Source organism: Nymphaea colorata, chromosome 1 (genome assembly GCF_008831285.2).
Source record: "Nymphaea colorata isolate Beijing-Zhang1983 chromosome 1, ASM883128v2, whole genome shotgun sequence".
NCBI classification, from domain to species: domain Eukaryota; kingdom Viridiplantae; phylum Streptophyta; class Magnoliopsida; order Nymphaeales; family Nymphaeaceae; genus Nymphaea; species Nymphaea colorata.
The window spans coordinates 15,045,156-15,071,812 of record NC_045138.2 but is presented as its reverse complement, the minus strand read 5'-3'; the positions used below and the strand labels follow the sequence as shown (position 1 = coordinate 15,071,812).

The following is a 26,657-nucleotide window of genomic DNA, read 5'->3' as shown; positions in this document are numbered from 1 at the left end:
TGGGGTGGGTGGGCGTCCTACCTGAGATGGGTTCAATGGCGTAGCACATGGTGGCTGGTGTGGGCAATTGCCCACAGTCTCATAAAATTAGTTTAATATATATGTTAATATTTTCATATATTTGATTGTTATACATGTAAGTGCCCCAAAGAAATTAAAGATATTGAATGAATGCCCCTACCAAAAAAAAAATTCTGGCTTCGCTTGTGGATGGGTCGGATCCTCAAGTGACAGCAACAATTGCCACACCACACCACTGGGCCGTCACTTGAGAGGGAAAGAAAGAGGGAAGAGAGTGATAGAGAAAAAGATGAGGATGATGTCCCCTTATGTAAGGCTAAACTGTATGTCACCATCTAGTGAGAGTTTGATGTGTACATCTTGAAGCTAAGCATGCAAATGAATTTATATTTTTTTTTATTAATGGAAGGACAATTCTGCAGCCCAAGTTCACCGGAACCATACACATAGATTTCTAATTTTGACAGAGAGCTCGAAAAGCCCGAAGCCCCTCACTTTTTCCCTAGCCCATAGGGTTCATGCTGTTTCAAGACTTGGTAGGAAGCAAATCACCTATCAATTAGAACGTTGCACATCCACCATTTACAGTTTAAAGAAATAACATCTATGAGAATCAAACTGACTACCATCTCTTCACCGGCCCATTAATTTAACCACCTACACTATGTCCTTTGGACGAAGGGATTTTCAGATTTGAAAAACCAGACATTAAAGGGATTTTCAGATTTGAAAAACCAGACATTAAGAAAGTCATAATGTTCATTTGATGAAATAACATTCGTGACACAAGATTCTCCATAATTAAGCAATAAGAAGTAGATAGAGTGCAAATTGAAGCTAACTTTAACCTTTGCCTTTTCCCTGTTCATACATTAGTCATTTAATATCTGAGGAGAGTAAAGCTTGTCGCCAACCAGGAAAATAACAAACATTCGCCTTTAATGGACCTCGACATGGACCTCGATATGTCAAACATTGCCTGGAAAATTTTCCACTGCAGCCTCATATTTATGCTATTTAAGGTTGCAAAGCAATAAGATAATATCTTCGCCATTATACATATCGACAGAGAGATAGAAGAAGTTACTTGTTTGATTATTAGGACAACCTTGAAGGGTACCTCATGATGTTGCCAAAATTTGAAAGTTATGATTCCTCTAATGTGATTAAAGCCAATTAGATTGATAAATAAACCATGTTAAAAACGCGCTACATTAATTAGATAGGGAACTACCCCCTGCAGAGTTGCTTCAGAATTAGATTAATGAATACTTTGTTGACCAAGTTAACCAACCAGTTATCTAATTAAGCCCGAGTTCACGTTGATATTTTTTCAGTCAATATAGGACCGTGGAGGCACACTTTTTCGAAACTAGTGCATGCCTTAGAAACATCAATAATGCGCCAAAATAGATATCCGGTAATCTGTTATTATTCTGCTGTAGTATGGAAAAGTTTGCTGCACATTTTTATGCTATATATCTAGAATAGTTACATACTATTTTTACATTTACCTGCCACTAACTTGTCGACATTATCTCAAGAAAACCTGAAAAATTTCAGGTTCAAAGCGATTATCTCACATTTAGATCTTTGTGAAAAGGAAATTTTTACATAGGACAAGATTCCTTTGCTTTTAGGTAACAGACTCTTAACAGTTGTTACCGCTAGTGCTGCACGAGGTGTGGTCAGGGTCTAAAGGCTCCTTTCTTTTTTCCATGCTTTTCTGTAATCCAGGTCTAAAGGGTCCCACGACCCACTTGTATAAAACGATATGCTGAGGTGATTAACTTGTGCATACCTTCTCTTCTTCCTCCACAGCCTGAGAAGAAAGAGGTAGCCATGGCTGAATCTCATGCTCCCCATGATCAGTCATTCCATACTGTTCTTCAGAGTAAGTTCTCTTTTTCATTGCTCATTTCCAATCCTTTCAGCTACCAGCTTTCCTTACTGATCTTAAAGTCCTCATTTCCTTAGCAAATCATATATCTTTTTAGTTCCCGAGGAGTTTGTTGCATTACCACGTGCATGTCTGTATCAGTCACGGTTCAAATCGTCATGTCATGTCCCTTTCCCTAACCAACCATCCCCAAGTAGTGCTCTTCTCTTTAAGATGAAGCAGGAGAGCAGACATGGAGGTTCATCCCGTCTACTACCACAATGGCCAATATCCTGATCATGGATACCGTTCATTTGAAGAAGTTGTGAAGAAAAATGGGTCATGTCGTAGTTCTGTTCTCATCTCAATTTTGCATCTAGGAAAGGGAAACTGACATGGACTTGACAGTTATTTTTGTTTGTTTTTTTGCAGTGGAGATGATGAACAAGCTGCCTACAGCCATGAGCGCCAATGGGCAGCAAGAAGGGAAGGAGGCCCAAGGAAACAAGAATAAGATTGGTGGCTTAGTACTGAAACGTGGACTCTTTATGCATCTCAGTAGGTAGGTCTCGTCTGCCTTGCTAGTAAGGCTTTACTTTGTGCATGGAGGAAGCAGGAGATGGATCTCTTGCCTAACACAATCCGCTGGTTTCTCTGTACTCTTCATTCCTTTGGCAATCTCACACTACATGAACCCCTCATCTGGTTATAGACCTTTCAGTTGCTTCACTCCAAAGGTGTTGCCATGCACCATCCTGCTGGGCCTGCGTCTGGGGTTTGACAACTTCACCTACGCTTGGGGGATCTCATACATCCCAGTTTCCATTGCCACCTTGCTGCTTTCTTCTCAACTGGCCTTCACCACAATCTTTGCCTGCTTGATCGTCAAGCAACCAATGAATTTTTCCACACTGAACTGCATTATTCTGCTAACGTTGAGCTCTGCTCTTGTGGGCATAACCAGTAGCCATGAAACTCCTGCAGGGGTGACCACTTTCCAGTATGCAATGGGAGTTATGTCCACAATGATCACTGCCGTTCTCTTTGGTCTGTACCTCCCATTGCTGGAGCTACTGAACGACCATTTCAGGAAGAAGCAGGTGGCAGTAAGTTTCAGCCTTGTGTTGGAGACCCAGATTGTGATTCAGGCCACTGCCAGTACATTTTCTTGTTTGGGTATGGCTGTGTGTGGGGATTTCAAGAAGATCATGGCAGAAGCAGAAGGATTTGGTCTTAGGCAGCTGAAGTATTGGCTGTGTTTGGTGCTTGGGGCAATTTCATGGCAGATGAACTTTGAGGGGTCTGCGGGTTCATTTTCTTGACAAGCTCATTGGTGACTGGGATCTGCACGACTGCACTCATTCCAGCAAACGTTGCATCGCCTGTGATATTTTTTCATGAGGCCTTCAGTGCAGAGAAGGGGTTTGCTGTGATCCTGTCTATTTGGGGTCTCTTTTCTTACCTGTTTGGAGAGTACAAACAAAACAAGGCCAAGCCCAAGGGTACTACTGTACAGCAGCAACCCACCTTATAGAGTCACCATTCAATTTTGCTATATATCTATATCTATATGTTTACTTGTTTTATTAAGGTGGGCTTAGGCTTACGGTGGACTTCAAAGGTGTGAAATAAAATGGAAAAAACCCATACATTTTAGTGGGTTTTCATCAAGGATAATGTGGTGTTTGAATGGAGGACGTACGGGCGAGACAAAAAGTCTCTTGAATTCTCTCCTCTTCTTCGGTGCTCATCGTATCTCCGATGTTCATCTTATGTGTGGCGGCACCCATCCGTCATGGCGGGAGATCTACTGTTAATGCTTCTAATGTGTATTCGCTATGGCACTCAAGGTCAAACGCTTTTCTATTGAACCTGAAATTTACAAATTTTTATCCAAGTAGGGCTCTTCAATGAATCGAGCTAACGAGCTCGACTTGAACTCGCTGCAATTGTACGCCAAACTAGATCTTAAGGCACGTGAATGGGAATGGAAATTTTCATTTACTCTTTCAAACAATATTCAATCCATGTTATCCTTTGTGGAGGTACAATGCTATATGAATAACGACAATAAGAAGTATTCTTACAAAAAATAGGTTAACATTACCATTTGTTGTCCGTCGACCAAATTATACTGATGGAAGCCAGAAAGTTTTCTTCATGTATGTTGTCGAGAAGGGAGTTTCTAAGAAATGATTTCTGTCTCTCTGTTTCTCTTTCCATGTACTGATATTCCCTCACCTTTTTCTTCCAGCTTTTCCAAAGCTTCTCCCTCATATGCAACTCTTAAATAAGACAATCTAAAACTCTATCATGTAACAATAACTGGCCTAGATCTGCCCAAAAACTTATAAAAAGCCAACACCAGATGCTTCTAGCTGGTATGTAATTTAGGTACATGAATCAATTCACCAACAAAGAAACCTCAGACTGAAAGTTACAACTAGAGAACTTTGAATGACATAGTTCAATAAATTAGTGTCTAAGACATTGATATATGGAAAGAGCTGTGTTGATTGATCTAGTTTCTCATGTGGACAAAATATATGTCAATCACCAAACATTGTGCTCCTTAATAACAACTCCTTAATTTAAGGCGATATGATTAATTGATTTGATAGTTGAGAAAGGAAAAAGAAAATCTGGTTTCGAGTCTGCTGCAACAATGAATCGCAAGAAAACAACTGATTTAGTGTCTGCCAAATTAATCTGATAGGCTTAAAAAGGCCATGTTTTAGTGCTCTCATCTTGTAAACTACTTGACCGGCTCATCATGTTTGTTTGTTAAAAGTTGTTTATGATTTCTTGTCCTTCGCACACTCTCATTTCAATAGCAAAGAAATGACTTGTAGGTTGGAAAAATATATATGGAGCAATATTTGTCTATCTAGATTACCTCTTCTTCAGTAGTGTTGAGTTTCTCTTTTTATCTTTTTTTTTCTTATAAAGTCTTCTACATTTAATTAGTAGGCTGACTGCGACAACTCGATGATATGACGGAGGCATTGGCTCCATTGGTGGTGACTTGCTAAACTAAAAGGAAAAAAAGAAGATATTCTTTTCCATATTTTAATTTTAGCACACATAATTGTCAGGTAACTTTAGTTTATAGTGTAGTTTGCTTGAGCAAAATAGAGGAAAAGAGCACTTCTAATTGATTTTATCAAACGGGCAAGCTGAGCCATTGATGTTCCTTTACTTACTTTTAGTCTAAAAGTTTTGAATGAAAAGATTTGGGAAGAAATTAGAAAACCTTGCTCTCTTTTTTTATTTTTTATTTTTAAAGTCAAGATGAATTTTATTTTGTAATTTTATTTTGGAAGTTGGGGGTGAGTGGCTGGTTGGAGAATTAATAGATGCACTGTTATTATTCTGATTTTATCAAGCATGGGCTATTAAATTTGTTTTACACTTGCCATGTATGTACACTAGTCAAAAAGAGAAAATGAGTGTACATGTACATTGTATCGAGTGGTGTGCTGAGGACTGTTCAGTCTAAACTTTGATTGGAGAAATCTGTAAATTCTATATATAAAAATGATTTTCAATCTAAATTTGATTTTAATTAGTATATATATATATATATATATATATATATATAAACTACATCCCACCTCATTGACACAACCCAAACAAAAAAAACATTGGGCTACTTGAGGGATTTTTCTCACCGTTGGAGGAATCCATGTTATTTATATAATAGAAAAAGAGAGTGCGAGTGTGTGGGTGAGAGTTTGCGCCATGTGCTTGAATCTGCCTATGCCTGAGCTGGAACAGACAGAAGTCCTTGGAATGAATGGACTGGTTCAATGGCAGACACTAGCGGTCCATCAGCTTGATTCATGGGTTGTGTTGTAGAAAACTAGCTAGTTTTTGGAAACCAATGGTTCGGTCAGATATTTTAATTGACATCCCTATATCCTCACATAACTATCTTCAAGGAGTCAAACTAAGCTTGACCACAAACAATGACAAAAGTAGAACCAGAAATTTTTTGCTATAGATCACTTGTTTATGCATAAGAACAGAGCTAATGGACCACCATCACAAATAGTTGAACATCTTATGCTTGTTTACAAATCTTTTTCTTTCATGTATGGGTACGTTAGATTTCTTATTCAGTATCATTTTCCATCCGTTATCTTGTGGTTTTAAACATCATGTCTTCTGTCTTTCTACCAAGAGAATTAAACTATTCAAGTCGAGCACCTGAGTTGGAAATTAGTTTTCAACAGCTTGATACTCCACACAATGGCAGGTTTTTGAAGGAGTCTATTTGAGGGGCAGATAGTTGAAGTTTGCAATATTAGGTGTGAAATATGCTTGTTTTTTTTCTTTATATGTATTCAATCTTATAGGGTATGCCGAGAACTCAAGAACTCAGGTCAGTCTCGGATTGGGTCTTACAAGTAATCTGGACCAAAATTATTCCAAATTCCGTTCGTTTACTTGTTTTTGTTTGTTTGTAACTCAGTTTTGGCTCATTGTTATAGCTATTGGTTATTAACATGTACTATTTTATTTATATGACTTGTTTATTTAAACATTGCTTTCATTATGATTTCTCCAGACCGATGCATGGATCGCAAAAGTAAAAATAATTGAGCGCAATATGCATTTATATTAAGTCAATGCCTTCGTTAATTGTTTAAGATTAGATCTTTGTAGGATATAACTTAGTCTGTGTACATGCCAATATATATATATATATATATATATATATATATATATATATGACATTCATTGATGCATCTCCTAGGGTCTATGTTACAGTTACCATGTAAATTGTTCTATACTTAATACTTTTAACCAATCAAATGAGGAGCTTAATTTAAAAAAAAAAAACAAAAAACAAAACAACAATTACTGTTATGTTAGAACAAGTTCTCAAGACATAACATAATTACGTTTTCACCTTCCAGATGAAAGAGGTCAAGAGTCTGCATTATTTGTCATTGTATCCTTCAAATTAATCCTAGTTAATCAAGACTTCGAGATCCATAAGGTGGACAATGTAAAACTTTGTTCAAAGGGGATCCATCAAGACATATGAATGTTTGACATTAGTATTATACTGTTGTTGTTCCATGAATTTACTGTTGTTGTTCCATTAATTTATCATACAGATCCATTAAATAGTACGTTGCAGTATTCGATGAATCTATCCTGCTTTTTTATGGAGATTCATGAAATAATAACAGTTATTATTACCAAACAACCTCTTATAGAGACTTTAAGGGACATATTGTTAATACGTAGATTAATATGTATCAACTTTATCTCATGACTTTGAATGAGTGACCATCAATATCTGAGAAGAATTTTCTGTAGTGTGTTGCACTCGATTAAGACGCAGATACGAGAAAGAAGGTTGCATTAAGACTCAACCAGCTCAATGAATTGGACATACTGCTAGACTTGATTAGGCTTGGTCCGGGTTTAAAACTGGTTATAGATGCCAATTAATTCAGTCAATATGATTGACCAATCACAATCTAAATCCATTAATGCAGAGAGAACTAAATTCATTGTGAAAATAGGGTGTGGCACTTTACCCAATTTCGAAAAGGAGATCCTCGCAAAAGGGGATGATTCGATATTGATAGCAACAATTATAAAAAGGTATCAGGATTGTTTCCATCATTTGCCTAATTAGCTAAGTTTTATCGGAAAGTCCATGAACGGTTTGGATTTAACACCTTTGCGAGAAAGGAAAGCAAATTTCCAACCAAAGAATGTCTTTCCCTTGCTTTTTCGGGTGAACCCAATTGAATGATTCGAACCAGCGTGGAATTCCTGAGTGGAACCCAATTGAATATTCACGACTTGGATATATGTGGAATAACATGCTGTTGAACATGAGCCAACTTCTTTCATGAGACCGACAATAAATAGAGTGAAATTAAAGTCTACCGTTCCCTTCTCTCTCTAGTAAATATTCAAATATTATGGTAGCAAATCATACGTGGCCAGCATATTAAGCTTGAAACCATGTAGGCCAGAACACTTAAACATGAAACTATGTACCTCATGAAATGGTATTTTTTTAAAGCTTCGAAGAAGTTAGTGGAAAACGCCTGTATTTTCTTGTCCTGTGAGCTTTAAGGAAAGGTTACTTGTACAAGTGTTAAAGAGAACTTGCATTAAGTTACATGATTTGAGAGGAACATTCCATTTTGAAGAGCTTATTATTCGTCTTCGACTAAAAGTTCCAAGATGCCAAAAAAAAAAAAAGCCAAAAAGACTAATTTGTGCTGCAATTGCTTTCTTCTTATGTTTTTTCTGAATGCTTTATTATCTACACGTAAAGTTTCCCCCACTCTTCCTTCTTCAAACATTATTCTCTTCTTTCTTCACACTCCAATATGTGTCTTCTTTTTTGCGGAAGGATAATCCTTACGGCCAAAGACGCATCAACCACCTTCCTCTTTGTTGTCTCATTAGCAGTGCAAGATTTCTCTCCAAATGCATCTGAATTGAGATGTGCACGTAATGGCTACTACATGTAATGGATCATCAAATTATCAGTTGCCATCTCATGTCAAGTGCACATTTGCTACCGTGCCCATTCTTAACGTGGGTCCAGCTGATCAGGCTGTTTAAACCTAAAATTTGATGTCAGCAACGAGCGTCAATATCAACATCAAAGAACTGCAAATAACCAATCGGGGTTCATAAGCTTGCGAAAGCATGAAGCTCAGACAACTCATATTGATGTATGTTGAACAATGAGAAGCTGCGGTTGAACATCTGGCAGTGCTTTCGCAGGTGCGCCCGTCTTCCTCTTTGCGACTGGGAATGCTCAGTTGCCAGCGGCTGCATATGCTCAACATCATTCGCTTGGGTTGGACGCACCAACTAATGAGGCTGTCGTGGAAAGGCAGAGGCACTCAATAAACTCAAAATCAAGGCTAAAGTACTTTCTTTTCAATTTTGCTTCTGACTGTCTTCTTCCTTTATATCTTGGCGATACATGGAAAAGGAGCATCTGAAAGGCCAACCCCCTGGTTTGATTAGAAGCAAATCATGTATTCAAATTCCAAGCTGTTTGTTAAGTTGGGCGTTGGAAATTGGAACCCACCTCGAGATCATGCTGCTCAGACAAAATCTTGTTGATTTTGTAGTTCTTATTTTCTCCCTTACAAGCAGTTGGCATAGCCCGATGAGCTCGTCGTGCGCCTTAAATTTCGTGTCTGCCGATCAAGTACTTCAGGAGAAAATAAAACAGGACAATCAAAAGTGAGTGCACAAGTGCAGAAACATTCCTTGCTTGAAAAATACAGAAAACGCTGACTACAACCATGTAAAAGTAATGGAAAGAAACATTGGATAATCACACAGGAAAACATTAAACAATGGCACAGACCACATCGCGTGCCGGACCTCATTAATACATGCAGTTCGTGCTCAACTGTTCTTGCAACTCGTACACTTCGATCGAATTTCATCTCTTTGGCATATGAAAGAAAAGCTAAATCCTATTGCTGTAAGAAAATTTTGAAGTATCGCGCAAGGCAGTGTTCTCCCGAGAGGCTCATCATTGTCTATAAAGTTGATTTCTTGTTACATAGATTACGTCTTACACAATCCGATGCTTAGGTCTTTTGACACGAGGCACCAGACAAAGAAAACAGCAGTTCCAATGCTCAGGATTAGTCCAAAAAATTTGAATAGGTTATGCTTATGAGCTCTTTCCTTCTCTTTCTGGCTTCAGTTGTAGCAGCCGCATCTGTCAATCTCTTATTATACTTATGTTTATCTTGAAACTGTGTTGACGAATGAAGAATTGAACATTGAGGCAGGGGAGAAGCATGTTCTTTCGAATCTAGATCTGCCAGGACGAAGTTCTCATGGTTTGAGGGATCATTGGTTCCAACGATGGGTATGAGGGCAAGAGCTTTAGAGTGAAAACCAGATACGGGGTTTCCTCCATCTGCCAAGCTTGCACTTGCCCTCTCCATTAGTTCACCATTAGTTCTCCTCCAAAGAATTTTGAATCATAGGGTGGGTATGGTGTGGGCGAGGGCTTAGCGTCGAGACCGTGCGGCGAAAGAAGGACGCGTTGCTTTTAGAAGCACCCTGCGCGTGAGTTTCTTTTGCATACTATTCAATCTTTCAACTAGAAGAAACTCACGCGCAGGGTGCTTCTGAAATCAACTCGTCCTTCTCTCGCCGCCCGGTCTCGACGCGAAGCCCTCGCCCACACCATACCCACACTATGATTCAAAATTCTTTGATACATCAAAGTTATTTGGATGTTGAATTTGCCTACACTTTGACGTATGGCTTTTAATTACGGAACATGTGATCAGCAACCTACTAGCAACTACGGGTATTGTACAAAATCTGGATCTAAATAACATTGAGGGTCCAAATAATGGTAGGGGTACTTTGTCATGAATGTGATCGTGTTGGCAAATTCAAGGCATGTTTATCCCATAGTCAGAATCACAAAGACCTAGCAGGACCGACCAGACCAGTGACAATAATAAGGTCATGAGTTGATCCAGGACCCAGATCCGTATCCAAAGTTGGTATGCATCCTACCCAACAGCAAAAACAATGATAGACACATTGGATCATTGAACTCCGAGAATAGGAGGAAATCATTTCAGGATTTCAACAAGCCTTGCTCCTGGTTCGACACGCCCATCTTTGAATCCTCTTTAACACAGAATAGATGGAGTTATTTTTTTTTAGTGAAAAGTTGCTAAAAAGTTAAAAATTTAAAAGACTTATGATATTGAGTCTCTACTTTGTGGCATTCAAGCAAGGGTGGGCATTAGGCCGGGCCGGTGAGCCTGGTCCGGCGCGGCCCATTTAAAATTAAAAAATAATTTTTTAATTATAAAATAATTTTTTAAATATAAAATATATTTATTAATAATAAATACATATTATTAAAACAAAAAAAATTAAAATAATTTTTTTTAATCTAAACGGGGCCGGGTCGAGCTGACCTGGGCCCCTAGCCACCTCGAACTCCGACCCAACTCCTGGCGATCTCCAAAGAGGTGCGGATCCATCCTCGGATAAGCTCTTGGAGACTTTGGATGCAGTGGCGGCAGAGAGGTCGATGACTCTAGAAGACGAGCCTTCTGGCAGTGTTGGACAGGAATCCAATGGCGAAGATCGAGCTCGATGCTACTCACGCACTTGCAGAGTTTGCAGAGCTTGCGCTGATGGCGGGCAAGGGGGCTTGAGTGCCGGCGTGGGGTCCAGATGAAATGGGGTCGATGGGGGTGCCGTACGGCAATGCGGCGGTGGAGAGCCGAGATTTGGGGGAACTCATTTCAGGATTTCAACAAGCCTTGCTCCTGGTAGGACTCGCAGTTTAGGCACGCCCATCTTTGAATTCTCTCCATGTTTGTCATTTCTAGTTAAAGAGCTTGGTGCATCTCATGTTTATTTGGTAACACACAATAGATGGAGTTATTTTTTTTTAGTCGAAAGTTGTTAAAAAGTTAAAAAGTTAGAAGACTTATGATATTGAGTCTATGCTTTGTGGCGTTGAAACAAGGGTGGGCATTAGGTCGGGCCGGTGAGCCTGGTTCGGCGCGGCCCATTTAAAATTAAAAAATAATTTTTTAATTATAAAATAATTTTTTAAATATAAAATATATTTATTAATAATAAATATACATTAGTAAAACAAAAAAATTTTAAAAATATTTTTTTAACCTAAACGGGCCGGGTCGGGCCGAGCTGACCTGGGCCCCTATTGGGCCCAGGCCACCTCGAACTCCGACCCAACTCCTGGCGAGCTCCGAAGAGGTGCGGATCCATCCTCGGATAAGCTGTTGGAGCCTTTGGATGCAGTGGCAAAGAGGTCGATGACTCTGGAGGACGAGCCTTCTGGCAGTGTTGGACAGGGATCCAATGGTGAAGATCGAGCTCGACGCTACTCACGCACTTAAAGAGTTTGCACAGCTTGCGCTGATGGCGGGCAAGGGGTCTCGAGTGCCGACATGGGGTCCAGATGAAATGGGGTCGACGGGGGGTGCCGTACGATAGTGCGGCGGTGGAGAGCCGAGATTTGGGGGAATTCATTTCAGGATTTCAACAAGCCTTGCTCTTGGCAGGACGTGCAGTTTCAGCTCACCGATCTTTGAATTCTCTCCATGTTCGTCATTTCTAGTTAAAGAGCTTGCATCTTATGTTTATTTGGTCTGGTGTACTTTTTTCTATTGTTCCCTCTATGCATTTTGATAAACACAATGCATTTTGATAAACACTGAATAGATGGTTATTTTTTTTTAGTGAAAAGTTGCAAAAAAGTTAAAAGGTTAGAAGACTTATGATATTGAGTCTATGCTTTGTGGCGTTGAAACAAGGGTGGGCATTAGGTTGGGCCGGTCAGCCTCGTTCGGCGCGGCCCATTTAAAATTAAAAAATAATTTTTTAATTATAAAATAATTTTTTAATTATAAAATATATTTATTAATAATAAATATATATTAATAAAACAAAAAAAAATTAAAAATATTTTTTTAATCTAAACGGGCCGGGCCGAGCTGACCTGACCCCTATTGGGCCCAGGCCACCTCGAACTCCGACCCAACTCCTGGCGAGCTCCGAAGAGGTGCAGATCCATCCTCGGATAAGTTGTTGGAGCCTTTGGATGCAGTGGCAGAGAGGTCGATGACTCTGAAGGAGGTCGATGACTCTGAAGGAGGAGCCTTCTTGCAGTGTTGGACAGGGATCCAATGGTGAAGGTCAAGCTCGACGCTACTCACGCACTTGCAGAGTTTGCGCAGCTTGCACTGATGGCGGGCAAGGGGTCTAGAGTGCCGGCGTGGGGTCCAGATGAAATGGGGTCGACGGGGGTGCCGTACGACAGTGCGGCGGCGGTAGAAAGCTGAGATTTGAGGGAAATCATTTCAGGATTTCAACAAGCCTTGCTCTTGGCAGGACGTGCAGTTTCGGCTGGCCGATCTTTGAATCCTCTCCATGTTTGTCATTTCTGGTTAAAGAGCTTCTATTATTCCCTCTATGCATTTTGATAAACACAGAATAGATGGAGTTATTTTTTTTAGTGGTAAGTTGCTAAAAAGTTAAAAATTTAGAAGACTTATGATATTGAGTCTCTGCTTTGTGGCGTTGAAACAAGGGTGGGCATTAGGCCGGGCCGGTGAGCCTGGTTTGGCGCGGCCCATTTAAAAGTTAAAAATAATTTTTTAATTATAAAATAATTTTTAAAATATAAAATATATGTATTAATAATAAATATATATTAGTAAAACAAAAAAAATTAAAAAAATATTTTTTTAATTTAAACGGGCCGAGCCGAGCTGACCTGGGCCCAGGCCACCTCGAACTCCGACCCAACCCCTGGCGAGCTCCGAAGAGGTGCGGATCCATCCTCGAATAAGCTCTTGGAGCCTTTGGATGCAGTGGCAGAGAGGTCGATGACACTGGAGGACGAGCCTTCTGGCAGTGTTGGACGGGATCCAATGGTGAAGATCGAGCTCGATGCTACTCACGCACTTGCAGAGTTTGCGCAGCTTGCGCTGATGGTGGGCAAGGGGGCTCGAGTGCCGGCGTGGGGTCGAGATGAAATGGGGTAGATGGGGGTGCGGTACGGCATTGTGGCGGTGGAGAGCCGAGATTTGGGGGAAATCATTTCAGGATTTCGACAAGCCTTGCTCCTGACAGGACGTGCAGGTTCTGCTCGCTGATCTTTGAATCCTCTCCATGTTTGTAATTTCTGGTTAAAGAGCTTGGTGCATCTTATGTTTATTTGGTCTGGTGTACTTTTTTCTATTGTTCCCTCTATGCATTTTGATAAACACAATGCATTTTGATAAACACAGAATAGATGAAGTTGTTTTTTTTTTAGTGAAAAGTTGCTAAAAAGTTAAAAATTTAGATGACTTATGATATTGAGTCTCTGCTTTGTGGCGTTGAAACAAGGGTGGGCATTAGGCCGGGCCGGTGAGCCTGGTCCGGCCTGGCCCATTTAAAATTTAAAAATAATTTTTTAAATATAAAATATATTTATTAATAATATATATATTATTAAAACAAAAAAATTAAAAAAATATTTTTTTTAATCTAAACGGGCTGGGCCGAGCTGACCTGGGCCCCTATTGGGCCTGGTCCGTGCCTAGGCCAGGTTTTTCCTGGCCCAAGCCTAGCAACGGCCCGACCCTTGCTCGAGCAAACAAGCTCAACAGTTACAAAAAGGTCCCAACCCTATAGTAAAGAAAGATTGAAGAACAGCAAACAAAATAATAATAAGTCTTCAAGGCAGACAGCTTCTCTGAAGTTTGTTTATAGTTAAAACTTTCTATAAGGGGAGAAAGAGAAAAGAAGGCTGAGGAGGAGGATTCAAGCAAACAAAGAGTCTAACAGGCAGACACAGGTAATGATTTCTGTTTCGCGGACTATAGGCATAGGCAGACTAAGCCCATGTGTTTCATGTCTTAATATTCTGCTCATTAAGGTAAGATAACAAGTTAACAACTCTTGCTCCTGTAGACAGGGCCAAGTAAAATGGGTAGACTTGCGAATGTTCAGCTCATTGAGGTTGAGAACCGAGTACTAATGCACAAAAATATCACTTTTTTCCATTCTTTGCAATTTTTATGTTTTGCTCGATAGGAAATAAACTTAATAATGTGATGGAAAACTATATTACTCGTTGCTTCCCATGGCAGCTTGGTGTTATCAGTTACTTTTTTACATCAATAAAACACAATCCATTGTTAGCAGATAAGATACAATCCATTGTTAGCAGATAAGATATGTAAATGAATTGAGTTAATAGAATCTCGCTCAGAGAAGATGTGCGCAAAGAACCCATCAAGGAACAATCAATATGAACGCCAAGAAAATAGAAGTTCTTCATCTACTGGTCTCAGAGGAAGCCACCTAGCTGGACAGATGCAGAAACAGGCAGCCAGAGAACAATGGGAGAGAGGCCCGGCAAAATGCGCCGGGCAGGTTCCTTTTGCTTTTTTTTTTTTTTTCAAGAAAGCAACCTTCCTCAACAGATGCAGAAACAAATAACCAGAGGACATGGGAGACAGACTGGATAAAGTGTTCCAGTAGGTTTATTTCTGCTGAAAGAAGCAGAAACGCATTACCCTTTCACTATAGGCAAAATTTAAGCCTCTAAAACAGTTCAGGATCGAATGAATACAACCCAAATAGGCGACCAACATAAGAAAAGAGGGGTTTGTTTCATCAAACAAAAACCCCAACTATCTAAGCATCGAATCGGGAAAGAGAGAAAACAAAGCAGAAAACGCCAACAAAAAGAAGAAGGAAAAAGACTCACATCGAAACAGTGCAACCATCAAGTTGCTTCGGGCCTTCCGTGGCCCCAATCTTCACCATGTCACCGCTCTCGGCGCTTCTGCAAAACCCTTCGTTTCCCCTAATCTGTCCTTTTCGAGTTTTCGTGCCTTTCAGCGGTTGGACCGGAGCACAGTACTCGGTTCGGTACCCCGTCTCCGGTTTATATGCTCCAGATCCATTCACAATAAGGCATCTCATGATCCGGTCTGGTCTTTGACTCGATATAATATATTGAAGTTAATTTTGCATCTAAATCTCAGTATAATATTGGGAATCATTTGGTGTTGATTTGTTCGTTTCCTGGAAAGAGGTCACGCCGGAACAACATCTCAGCCGGTTAGATCCCATGGTGGAGCTCACTCGAATCAAATCCATTCAGTTTGTTCCAAACCCACATTAAAAGAGTCAACTTCATGATATTCTCAAGGGCGAATGCCTAAAGAAGTAAGTAGGTTCCCAACAGTGTTTGAGAAAGCAAGTGAAGACATCAGCTGGAACGATCAAGAGATAAAAGAAGTGTTAGCAGCTGCAGCGTCATGATCAAAAAGTATAAAGCAAGGGAGCTCCAGCGACTAGCTTGCTCAATGCAGCAAGAGCGCATTTGGTAGCCTCGGATGTGATCTTAGCATCGGCATTGATTGTTGATCTACTGTTTAAACAACCAGTAGGTTGGTTTTCAAATTCCTTCCACATTGAGAAACCGTATCCAACAGAGGAGGTGTTCAATATCTAAAGGGGCATTTGAACAGGCGGCATTTCATTGTAGCAGTACAACTTTACTTCCATCCTACGTTCAAAGTTCCACCTTCCATCAAATGTGGAATAAAACTCCCGGGAGTTTTGGGTGGATCGCATATTTTAATACTTGCAATAAAGTCACACTGCAGGGATTCTCTTCTTAGCAAGGCACCGTCCATCTCCTGGGCAATGGTATACTCTCTCTCTCTCTCCCTCACGTTCACAATCAGGGCTCAAGATCTTTAAATTGTGACGGCAAACGTCCATGTATGTAAGAGTTGAGGTAAACCTGATCTTGGTTAAAATGCATATGCGAGAGAAACACTGCCAAATGTTTAGGTTAATTCCAGTCGTTTGAGAGCAGTTGTAGAGTTTAATTATGAATTTTTATTTGTTACGTTGCTCAATTTATTAAATGCGCCATCTAGTTCAAGAAATTCTAGGAAAAGCCCTTTACATTTCTCCTGGTCACAGAATATATGCATCGTTTTTAATTTACACTTCGCTTTTGCTTCTGTTGTTCACTTTTAGGGAGTTAAGTTAGCGCTTAAAAAGTAATGGCTCAATTAAAGGAGCATAAACAACCAAGAAGGTTTCCTATATACAATATCGTGTGTCCATTATATGTATGACATTGAGAACACAGCGTGTTCGTGAAAAGGCCACTACATTTTCCATCTACGCTGAAAATATCACTATCATTATGTTGCTCAAAGTGACAAACAAGTAAAGTCCCCTGCTAGCCCCTGCCAGTACACACCCACGCACGCACGCACACACACACACAGAGAGAGAGAGAGAGAGAGAGAGAGAGAGAGAGAGAGAGAGAGAGAGGAATGTTATACATATATCCATTCAAGTATAAAGGGAAAGCTTCAAACTTTTACATATTTTTGACACCCTAAAATAACTTCATACCAGCTTATATATATGAATACATATATATGGAACAAAACATACAAGGCAATTATTTGAAACTGACATAGTAGAACTTCATCTCAGGAGAAAAAACATAATATTGGCACTTGTAAAGAATGGTCACATGGAGTCTGAAGATCAAATATAAGATTTACTTCACATTCTTAAGAATTAAGGTAGCTCCTTCACCCTTGTTTCTAATGCAGCGGCTGAAGTTCGTTCCGAAAAGTAAAGAGGGCAGCTTGTTAACATGATTGCGAGGGACAGCAGAACTACTTCACTTCCAGCTATCCTCAAGACTTTTCACCTCAGAACATACTTGATAGTCCCAGGGATGTGGATCTTCATAATATAGTCCTCCCAGTTGATCGATTTTGGATCAAAATCAAACAATTTTGCTTCTGAGTCATTGATCTTTGATCTCAACACATCCGAATTTTTGTCGTCAAACCTGTATTCATAGAGTTCAGTATTCATAATCCTCAGTGGCATATATATTATATTTATGGAACCATTAAACAAGTTTATCTGTGGAAGACCAGTTAAATCAATTAGTCCCTCACCTTCCCTTGAAGAAAACATAAGGCTCATAGAGCTCAGCCAAGTACATCACAAAGTTGTATTTCCTTGTCAAATTATTGTAGGTGCTGTTAAACAGTTTGCAGAACGCTTGGTTTGCCAATGCAGCCCCTGATGAAGGAAATGTGAATGAACGTAGTATAAGAGCAACAGCCAAGAAGAAAAACAATCAATCATCTCCATTTATATATCTTGGTTGGAAGACACCATACTCCATAGATTTAAGAAGATGGATCATGTTAATGCATGGCTACTTGAAGCTCTGTTAGCGACAGACCACTTACTGGCTACTGCGTGCTCATGCTTCTTGAGAAAATGTTCAATATTTTCTTGAAGTCAAATTGAAGGATGAACTGCTGCGAATTTCACATATGTGCACATGCAAGCGCACTGAAGCCTCGCTGCTTAAGAGGATATGATGCGAAACTTAGGAGGAAAGACGGGGAAAGAAAGAAGAAATCAAGGAGAAAATGTGAAACATACTCCTAGAGGTAGCTTATGATAGAGAGCCATGTATCTCCTGAATCTCTCCATGTTGCTGAAGAGGGAGACCTCTCTCACGATGATGGGCTTCCCATCCTTCCCGTAGCATGGGTTGGCCTTGAAGTAACGGTAGCCACACTCGACTATCTTGGAATACCTCACAGGATTCTGTACAGAGGATCCGACATGGTAGATGAACTGCGAACCCCGATCACCCGAGTGCACCGCCATGCTAACAATCATGGAATTAACCACCATATCACCTGGGATCTGCAAGAACAGATTATTAGACCCATTAACGTAATAGCAACAATGGTACTAGATCTTTCCAGAATTTATACTTGATAAGTAATTGAGTAGATTTTGGTTATTCAATTAGACTGAAGTCTATCTGACATTTGTCCTAAATGTAGATGAAAAACATCTTATCACATCAAGGATAAGCTCCCCATTAGCCAGAAAGGAGGTAAGCTTCCGCTTGCAGTAATTAACCAGCAAGCTGTCCACAGTTCTGCACATATGAATGAGAACACTAAGATTAAGCTTGTTTTAATTAGCAAGCTGGGGTTGGGTTCATCTCTACCAGATTTGCCAAGAGACTATCTCAGACACCGAACTCTCAACCTCTGTCAGCTTGCCCATTATTTAATTGGTGCCTGAGTATCAGTTGCAGACATACCTTGTGCCTTCCATCCGACCGGGGAAAGGATCATAATAAGTGCTCTCAATTACTGTAGGGCGTAGGATCACCACTGGTATATCTCCCCTTTTTTCTCCAATCAACATCTCTCCCATGGCCTTTGTGAAGACGTAAGTGTTTGGCCAGCCAGACAGCTTTGCTCTGTAGAAAAATGTACATGGAGATTCATAAGCTATCTTGAGAAATGTACATGCATGCAGCTTTTTATAAGCATGATCATTGTGCTCCTACAACCAGATCAACTTGCTTATGGGACTTTGTATGTACCTTTGAAGGCCTAGGTGCTTCATGGCAGACCTCTCGGCCTCTTTCGTTGCGCCGTCGGCCCGAAGTTCCTCCAATCTCTTGGTCATGAGCTGCACCTCAGCTTCTATATCTAGAGCCGAGTTTCCGGCGAATGTTTGACCCATTCGAAATGCCGTCTCTGGTATCAACCCAGTTTGGGAGCCAGCAACATATGCTGTAAACCACAACAAACATAAAAATAAAAGGCATTATTTTACTTTGAGTGCATCAATACCGCATTCTAAAGCATGCCTTCAACCAAATCTACATCATTTAGGGGCCTCCTTTGGTTGTATTAAAGAACAAAACCGCTAAAGAAGGAACACATGCGCACACATATCTGCGCGCACAAAAGGAGTTAGTGATACTGCTGCAATTTAGATGGGTTGCATATTTTCAAAACATGGTTGTTTATTTGATTGAAAAGTTCATCAAATATTACATTCCCAAGTCACCAAAGGCAACTCTAGCTCCACTCGAACTGGCTGGGTTAATTAGCTCGATTCGAGCTTGAAGTTAACTGAAAAGTCAAGATTGCAAACGAGTTGAGTTTGAGTTAGATGAACTTGACTTGATTAAACTCAAGTAAGTTAGTTTAATATAAGTTATATTTGTTTTTCATAATTTTCAAAATTAAAACAAACAAAAATTGTGATGGGAATGTTGGTAAAAGAGTCGAGTACGAGCTTTGCTTGCAGGATGCAACACACCGCATCCCCAACTCATCCGCTTGAAAGGGACCAAAGCATCTGACCACAGATATCCTCGCTTCCTGTTCGTTTTTCAAGAAAACATGGCTTCCACTAAGCCGTGGTCTGCTCCTTTGATCTTTCTTCTCCCGCTCCTCTGCTGTCTCTGCTTAGAGTTGGCAGCTGCAACTGTAGTCATAAAGCCAGACAAGAACGTCAGTTTGCCCAAAATTGTGAAGTGCACGGTTAAGCACTACAAACTTTGCTACTCGATCCCTTTAAGCTGCCCCAAAACTTGCAAAGTGGATTGCACAATCTGCAAGGCTGTTTGCGGTAACTATCCTTACTGCCCTAATTTTTCTTCATAAAAATCCATTACTTTGGCTGGCGCCCAAGTGAGACCAGACCCATCATCGTTCAGAAAATCTGGTCTCATGCTCTTTATTTTCCCCATATGGTCATCTGCACTTCCATACAGTATGATGTGTTCCCAATATTAATTCCCTTTATCTGATCTGCAGATTGCGATAGGCCTGGTGCAGTGTGCGAGGATCCGCGTTTCGTGGGTGGGGATGGAATCACCTTCTACTTTCACGGCAAGAAGGACAAGGACTTCTGCTTGGTCACTGATACCAACATCCACGTCAATGGCCGCTCCATCGGCAGGAGAGGCGATGGCATGAAACTCGCCTTGACTTGGGTTCAATCGATTGGAGTCCTCTTCGGTAATCACAAACTCTTCGTTGGTGCCAAGAAGGTAAACACTCTCTCTCTCCCCTTCAAGTGATCATGGAGGTTCATGAGTTCAATGGATGGTACTTGAAGGCGTTTCCGAACTGGATGAAGTCATGTTATGTCATACTGATAAGTTAGTGATAACTATAGGTCACTGGATGGGACGACGCGGTTGATCAACTGGTCATTGGTGAAGTGCAAGACTGGCTTCGATGGCCGCGGAATGATCTGCAAGAAGTGAAAAGATTATCACCTTCAAATAGATGGTTGTTGAGCAGTCCTTTCAATAATGCTTTTCTCGATCGTGTTTTGGTTTACGCGTGTCATGTGGAAATAAACAGGAAAGGGATGGAATGGCGCCGGGGGAACACCTCTGCCGTTCCTTTCCTGTTTGAATGTGTGTTGGCTTTCTTTGTTTTTCCTTCGACTGTTTTTTCGTTGTCAAAAGATTTGGCCTTGGTTAAACTTGGTTCAGTTCGAAAAATATATATATATAAAATGCAATATCCAAGTGAAATCGAACTCCAGTGTGCTAGAACTCAGCTCAAACTGGCTCATGAACAGCCCTACATCCAAGGGCCGAACCAAAATTTCTAGTTTAAAGGCAACACCTGAGGCAGCAAAAAAATAGCCATGAGATATCAATGTAAAACAAACATCTTTTGTTTTGTGGGTTTGCATGGGCAACTCTGCCAACACAAGCTCGCACGCACAGATCACATGTTTGTATTGTTTGATAGAACCTGCATCTCTGAGCAAATCCAAAGTGGGATTTTAGATCCGAGCCTATCAAGTGCCCTCGTGTGAAGTGTTTTATTAGTAAATTAACAAATCTCAGGGAATGCTTGAAGACCCAGAAAAGTTTAGGCAGTTGACCAATCTGGAAAAATATATCACGGCAATTAAGATCTTTCAGAGAGAGGAAAGAAAAAAACATAAAAAGCGGTGGAATAGAAGCAACTGAATGGACGAGGAGAGAAGTAGCCTCTGGGTGGGTGTCGACTTTTTTTTTTTTTAACTTTCATTCAACAAATGTGCTCTTCTATTTTTTTTTTTAACCTAATTGTGATCGTACGATCGATTAGGCGCCAACCAGCCAATATCTTTCTTAAAGATCAGATCCCACCCCGACTTTGTAACACATTAAATATTAGAACAACAAAATTGACCGAATTCAAACGAACGATCATACCACTAATAACGGGACCGGCAGTAAATTCAATTAGCTACAGTTAAATTGCTAAAGAATATATATATATATATATATACACATTTGAATGATTGCACCATTCAAGATCATACATCAAATCAAAACCATTTTTTTTTATTTGTTTTCATCTGTTTCCACCACCAGGGAGGCCTGCTGGAACCCACTGCGGAACTAGGCTTTGATGGAGGGAAGGAGGGAAGCGCCAGGGCTCCCCTTTGTCCACCCATGATCATGGGTGGAATTTTCCTGCCCACCCATCCAAGACGAGTGGGGTGGGTGGGCGTCCTACCTGAGATGGGTTCAATGGCGTAGCACATGGTGGCTGGTGTGGGCAGTTGCCCACAGTCTCATAAAATTAGTTTAATATATATGTTAATATTTTCATATATTTGATTGTTATACATGTAAGTGCCCCAAAGAAATTAAAGATATTGAATGAATGCCCCTACCAAAACAAAAATTCTGGCTTCGCTTGTGGATGGGTCGGATCCTCAAGTGACAGCAACAATTGCCACACCACACCACTGGGCGGTCACTTGAGAGGGAAAGAAAGAGGGAAGAGAGTGATAGAGAAAAAGATGAGGATGATGTCCCCTTATGTAAGGCTAAACTGTATGTCACCATCTAGTGAGAGTTTGATGTGTACATCTTGAAGCTAAACATGCAAATGAATTTATATTTTTTTTTTATTAATGGAAGGACAATTCTGCAGCCCAAGTTCACCGGAACCATACACATAGATTTCTAATTTTGACAGAGAGCTCGAAAAGCCCGAAGCCCCTCACTTTTTCCCTAGCCCATAGGGTTCATGCTGTTTCAAGACTTGGTAGGAAGCAAATCACCTATCAATTAGAACGTTGCACATCCACCATTTACAGTTTAAAGAAATAACATCTATGAGAATCACACTGACTACCATCTCTTCACCGGCCCATTAATTTAACCACCTACACTATGTCCTTTGGACGAAGGGATTTTCAGATTTGAAAAACCAGACATTAAAGGGATTTTCAGATTTGAAAAACCAGACATTAAAGGGATTTTCAGATTTGAAAAACCAGACATTAAGAAAGTCATAATGTTCATTTGATGAAATAACATTCGTGACACAAGATTCTCCATAATTAAGCAATAAGAAGTAGATAGAGTGCAAATTGAAGCTAACTTTAACCTTTGCCTTTTCCCTGTTCATACATTAGTCATTTAATATCTGAGGAGAGTAAAGCTTGTCGCCAACCAGGAAAATAACAAACATTCGCCTTTAATGGACCTCGACATGGACCTCGATATGTCAAACATTGCCTGGAAAATTTTCCACTGCAGCCTCATATTTATGCTATTTAAGGTTGCAAAGCAATAAGATAATATCTTCGCCATTATACATATCGACAGAGAGATAGAAGAAGTTACTTGTTTGATTATTAGGACAACCTTGAAGGGTACCTCATGATGTTGCCAAAATTTGAAAGTTATGATTCCTCTAATGTGATTAAAGCCAATTAGATTGATAAATAAACCATGTTAAAAACGCCCTACATTAATTAGATAGGGAACTACCCCCTGCAGAGTTGCTTCAGAATTAGATTAATGAATACTTTGTTGACCAAGTTAACCAACCAGTTATCTAATTAAGCCCGAGTTCACGTTGATATTTTTTCAGTCAATATAGGACCGTGGAGGCACACTTTTTCGAAACTAGTGCATGCCTTAGAAACATCAATAATGCGCCAAAATAGATATCCGGTAATCTGTTATTATTCTGCTGTAGTATGGAAAAGTTTGCTGCACATTTTTATGCTATATATCTAGAATAGTTACATACTATTTTTACATTTACCTGCCACTAACTTGTCGACATTATCTCAAGAAAACCTGAAAAATTTCAGGTTCAAAGCGATTATCTCACATTTAGATCTTTGTGAAAAGGAAATTTTTACATAGGACAAGATTCCTTTGCTTTTAGGTAACAGACTCTTAACAGTTGTTACCGCTAGTGCTGCACGAGGTGTGGTCAGGGTCTAAAGGCTCCTTTCTTTTTTCCATGCTTTTCTGTAATCCAGGTCTAAAGGGTCCCACGACCCACTTGTATAAAACGATATGCTGAGGTGATTAACTTGTGCATACCTTCTCTTCTTCCTCCACAGCCTGAGAAGAAAGAGGTAGCCATGGTTGAATCTCATGCTCCCCATGATCAGTCATTCCATACTGTTCTTCAGAGTAAGTTCTCTTTTTCATTGCTCATTTCCAATCCTTTCAGCTACCAGCTTTCCTTACTGATCTTAAAGTCCTCATTTCCTTAGCAAATCATATATCTTTTTAGTTCCCGAGGAGTTTGTTGCATTACCACGTGCATGTCTGTATCAGTCACGGTTCAAATCGTCATGTCATGTCCCTTTCCCTAACCAACCATCCCAAAGTAGTGCTCTTCTCTTTAAGATGAAGCAGGAGAGCAGACATGGAGGTTCATCCCGTCTACCACCACAATGGCCAATATCCTGATCATGGATACCGTTCATTTGAAGAAGTTGTTAAGAAAAATGGGTCATGTCGTAGTTCTGTTCTCATCTCAATTTTGCATCTAGGAAAGGGAAACTGACATGGACTTGACAGTTATTTTTGTTTGTTTTTTTGCAGTGGAGATGATGAACAAGCTGCCTACAGCCATGAGCGCCAATGGGCAGCAAGAAGGGAAGGAGGCCCAAGGAAACAAGAATAAGATTGGTGGCTTAGTACTGAAACGTGGACTCTTTATGCATCTCAGTAGGTAGGTCTCGTCTGCCTTGCTAGTAAGGCTTTACTTTGTGCATGGAGGAAGCAGGAGATGGATCTCTTGCCTAACACAATCCGCTGGTTTCTCTGTACTCTTCATTCCTTTGGCAATCTCACACTACATGAACCCCTCATCTGGTTATAGACCTTTCAGTTGCTTCACTCCAAAGGTGTTGCCATGCACCATCCTGCTGGGCCTGCGTCTGGGGTTTGACAACTTCACCTACGCTTGGGGGATCTCATACATCCCAGTTTCCATTGCCACCTTGCTGCTTTCTTCTCAACTGGCCTTCACCACAATCTTTGCCTGCTTGATCGTCAAGCAACCAATGAATTTTTCCACACTGAACTGCATTATTCTGCTAACGTTGAGCTCTGCTCTTGTGGGCATAACCAGTAGCCATGAAACTCCTGCAGGGGTGACCACTTTCCAGTATGCAATGGGAGTTATGTCCACAATGATCACTGCCGTTCTCTTTGGTCTGTACCTCCCATTGCTGGAGCTACTGAACGACCATTTCAGGAAGAAGCAGGTGGCAGTAAGTTTCAGCCTTGTGTTGGAGACCCAGATTGTGATTCAGGCCACTGCCAGTACATTTTCTTGTTTGGGTATGGCTGTGTGTGGGGATTTCAAGAAGATCATGGCAGAAGCAGAAGGATTTGGTCTTAGGCAGCTGAAGTATTGGCTGTGTTTGGTGCTTGGGGCAATTTCATGGCAGATGAACTTTGAGGGGTCTGCGGGTTCATTTTCTTGACAAGCTCATTGGTGACTGGGATCTGCACGACTGCACTCATTCCAGCAAACGTTGCATCGCCTGTGATATTTTTTCATGAGGCCTTCAGTGCAGAGAAGGGGTTTGCTGTGATCCTGTCTATTTGGGGTCTCTTTTCTTACCTGTTTGGAGAGTACAAACAAAACAAGGCCAAGCCCAAGGGTACTACTGTACAGCAGCAACCCACCTTATAGAGTCACCATTCAATTTTGCTATATATCTATATCTATATGTTTACTTGTTTTATTAAGGTGGGCTTAGGCTTACGGTGGACTTCAAAGGTGTGAAATAAAATGGAAAAAACCCATACATTTTAGTGGGTTTTCATCAAGGATAATGTGGTGTTTGAATGGAGGACGTACGGGCGAGACAAAAAGTCTCTTGAATTCTCTCCTCTTCTTCGGTGCTCATCGTATCTCCGATGTTCATCTTATGTGTGGCGGCACCCATCCGTCATGGCGGGAGATCTACTGTTAATGCTTCTAATGTGTATTCGCTATGGCACTCAAGGTCAAACGCTTTTCTATTGAACCTGAAATTTACAAATTTTTATCCAAGTAGGGCTCTTCAATGAATCGAGCTAACGAGCTCGACTTGAACTCGCTGCAATTGTACGCCAAACTAGATCTTAAGGCACGTGAATGGGAATGGAAATTTTCATTTACTCTTTCAAACAATATTCAATCCATGTTATCCTTTGTGGAGGTACAATGCTATATGAATAACGACAATAAGAAGTATTCTTACAAAAAATAGGTTAACATTACCATTTGTTGTCCGTCGACCAAATTATACTGATGGAAGCCAGAAAGTTTTCTTCATGTATGTTGTCGAGAAGGGAGTTTCTAAGAAATGATTTCTGTCTCTCTGTTTCTCTTTCCATGTACTGATATTCCCTCACCTTTTTCTTCCAGCTTTTCCAAAGCTTCTCCCTCATATGAAACTCTTAAATAAGACAATCTAAAACTCTATCATGTAACAATAACTGGCCTAGATCTGCCCAAAAACTTATAAAAAGCCAACACCAGATGCTTCTAGCTGGTATGTAATTTAGGTACATGAATCAATTCACCAACAAAGAAACCTCAGACTGAAAGTTACAACTAGAGAACTTTGAATGACATAGTTCAATAAATTAGTGTCTAAGACATTGATATATGGAAAGAGCTGTGTTGATTGATCTAGTTTCTCATGTGGACAAAATATATGTCAATCACCAAACATTGTGCTCCTTAATAACAACTCCTTAATTTAAGGCGATATGATTAATTGATTTGATAGTTGAGAAAGGAAAAAGAAAATCTGGTTTCGAGTCTGCTGCAACAATGAATCGCAAGAAAACAACTGATTTAGTGTCTGCCAAATTAATCTGATAGGCTTAAAAAGGCCATGTTTTAGTGCTCTCATCTTGTAAACTACTTGACCGGCTCATCATGTTTGTTTGTTAAAAGTTGTTTATGATTTCTTGTCCTTCGCACACTCTCATTTCAATAGCAAAGAAATGACTTGTAGGTTGGAAAAATATATATGGAGCAATATTTGTCTATCTAGATTACCTCTTCTTCAGTAGTGTTGA

The 26,657-nt window shown here is 40.2% G+C and overlaps 1 protein-coding gene, 1 long non-coding RNA gene and 1 pseudogene across 3 annotated transcripts; 2 read left to right on the top strand and 1 right to left on the bottom strand.

Moving 5' to 3' along the window:
- Window positions 1-1,833: 1,833 nt before the first annotated feature.
- On the top strand, window positions 1,834-25,765 carry LOC116267909 (purine permease 3-like; annotated as a pseudogene).
- Window positions 2,173-3,924, top strand: LOC116268143 (probable purine permease 4). Of its 2 annotated transcripts, XM_031649943.1 has the most exons (3): window positions 2,174-2,239; window positions 2,333-2,462; window positions 2,613-3,924. In XM_031649943.1, exons 1-3 carry the CDS (start codon window positions 2,236-2,238, stop codon window positions 3,220-3,222), a joined length of 744 nt encoding a protein of 247 aa, XP_031505803.1. In that variant the 5' UTR covers window positions 2,174-2,235; the 3' UTR covers window positions 3,223-3,924. The 2 variants fall into 2 exon arrangements, with proteins under 2 accessions (XP_049932387.1, XP_031505803.1); XM_050076430.1 differs by having other exon boundaries at window positions 2,173-2,462.
- LOC116267100 (uncharacterized) lies at window positions 7,964-15,316 on the bottom strand. The gene is made up of 3 exons (XR_004175512.2): window positions 15,183-15,316; window positions 8,982-9,107; window positions 7,964-8,888 (listed from the first exon to the last, which is right to left on the bottom strand). It is a non-coding gene; the product is annotated as an uncharacterized LOC116267100 (long non-coding RNA).
- Window positions 25,766-26,657: the final 892 nt, after the last annotated feature.

Excerpts from the sequence above, each read along its gene's own strand:
- LOC116268143 (XM_050076430.1), top strand. The coding sequence starts at position 2,296 with ATGGACTTGACAGTTATTTTTGTTTGTTTTTTTGCAGTGGAGATGATG. Across the intron at positions 2,463-2,612 it reads CTCTTTATGCATCTCAGTAG|ACCTTTCAGTTGCTTCACTC; the intron begins GTAGGTCTCGTC and ends ATCTGGTTATAG.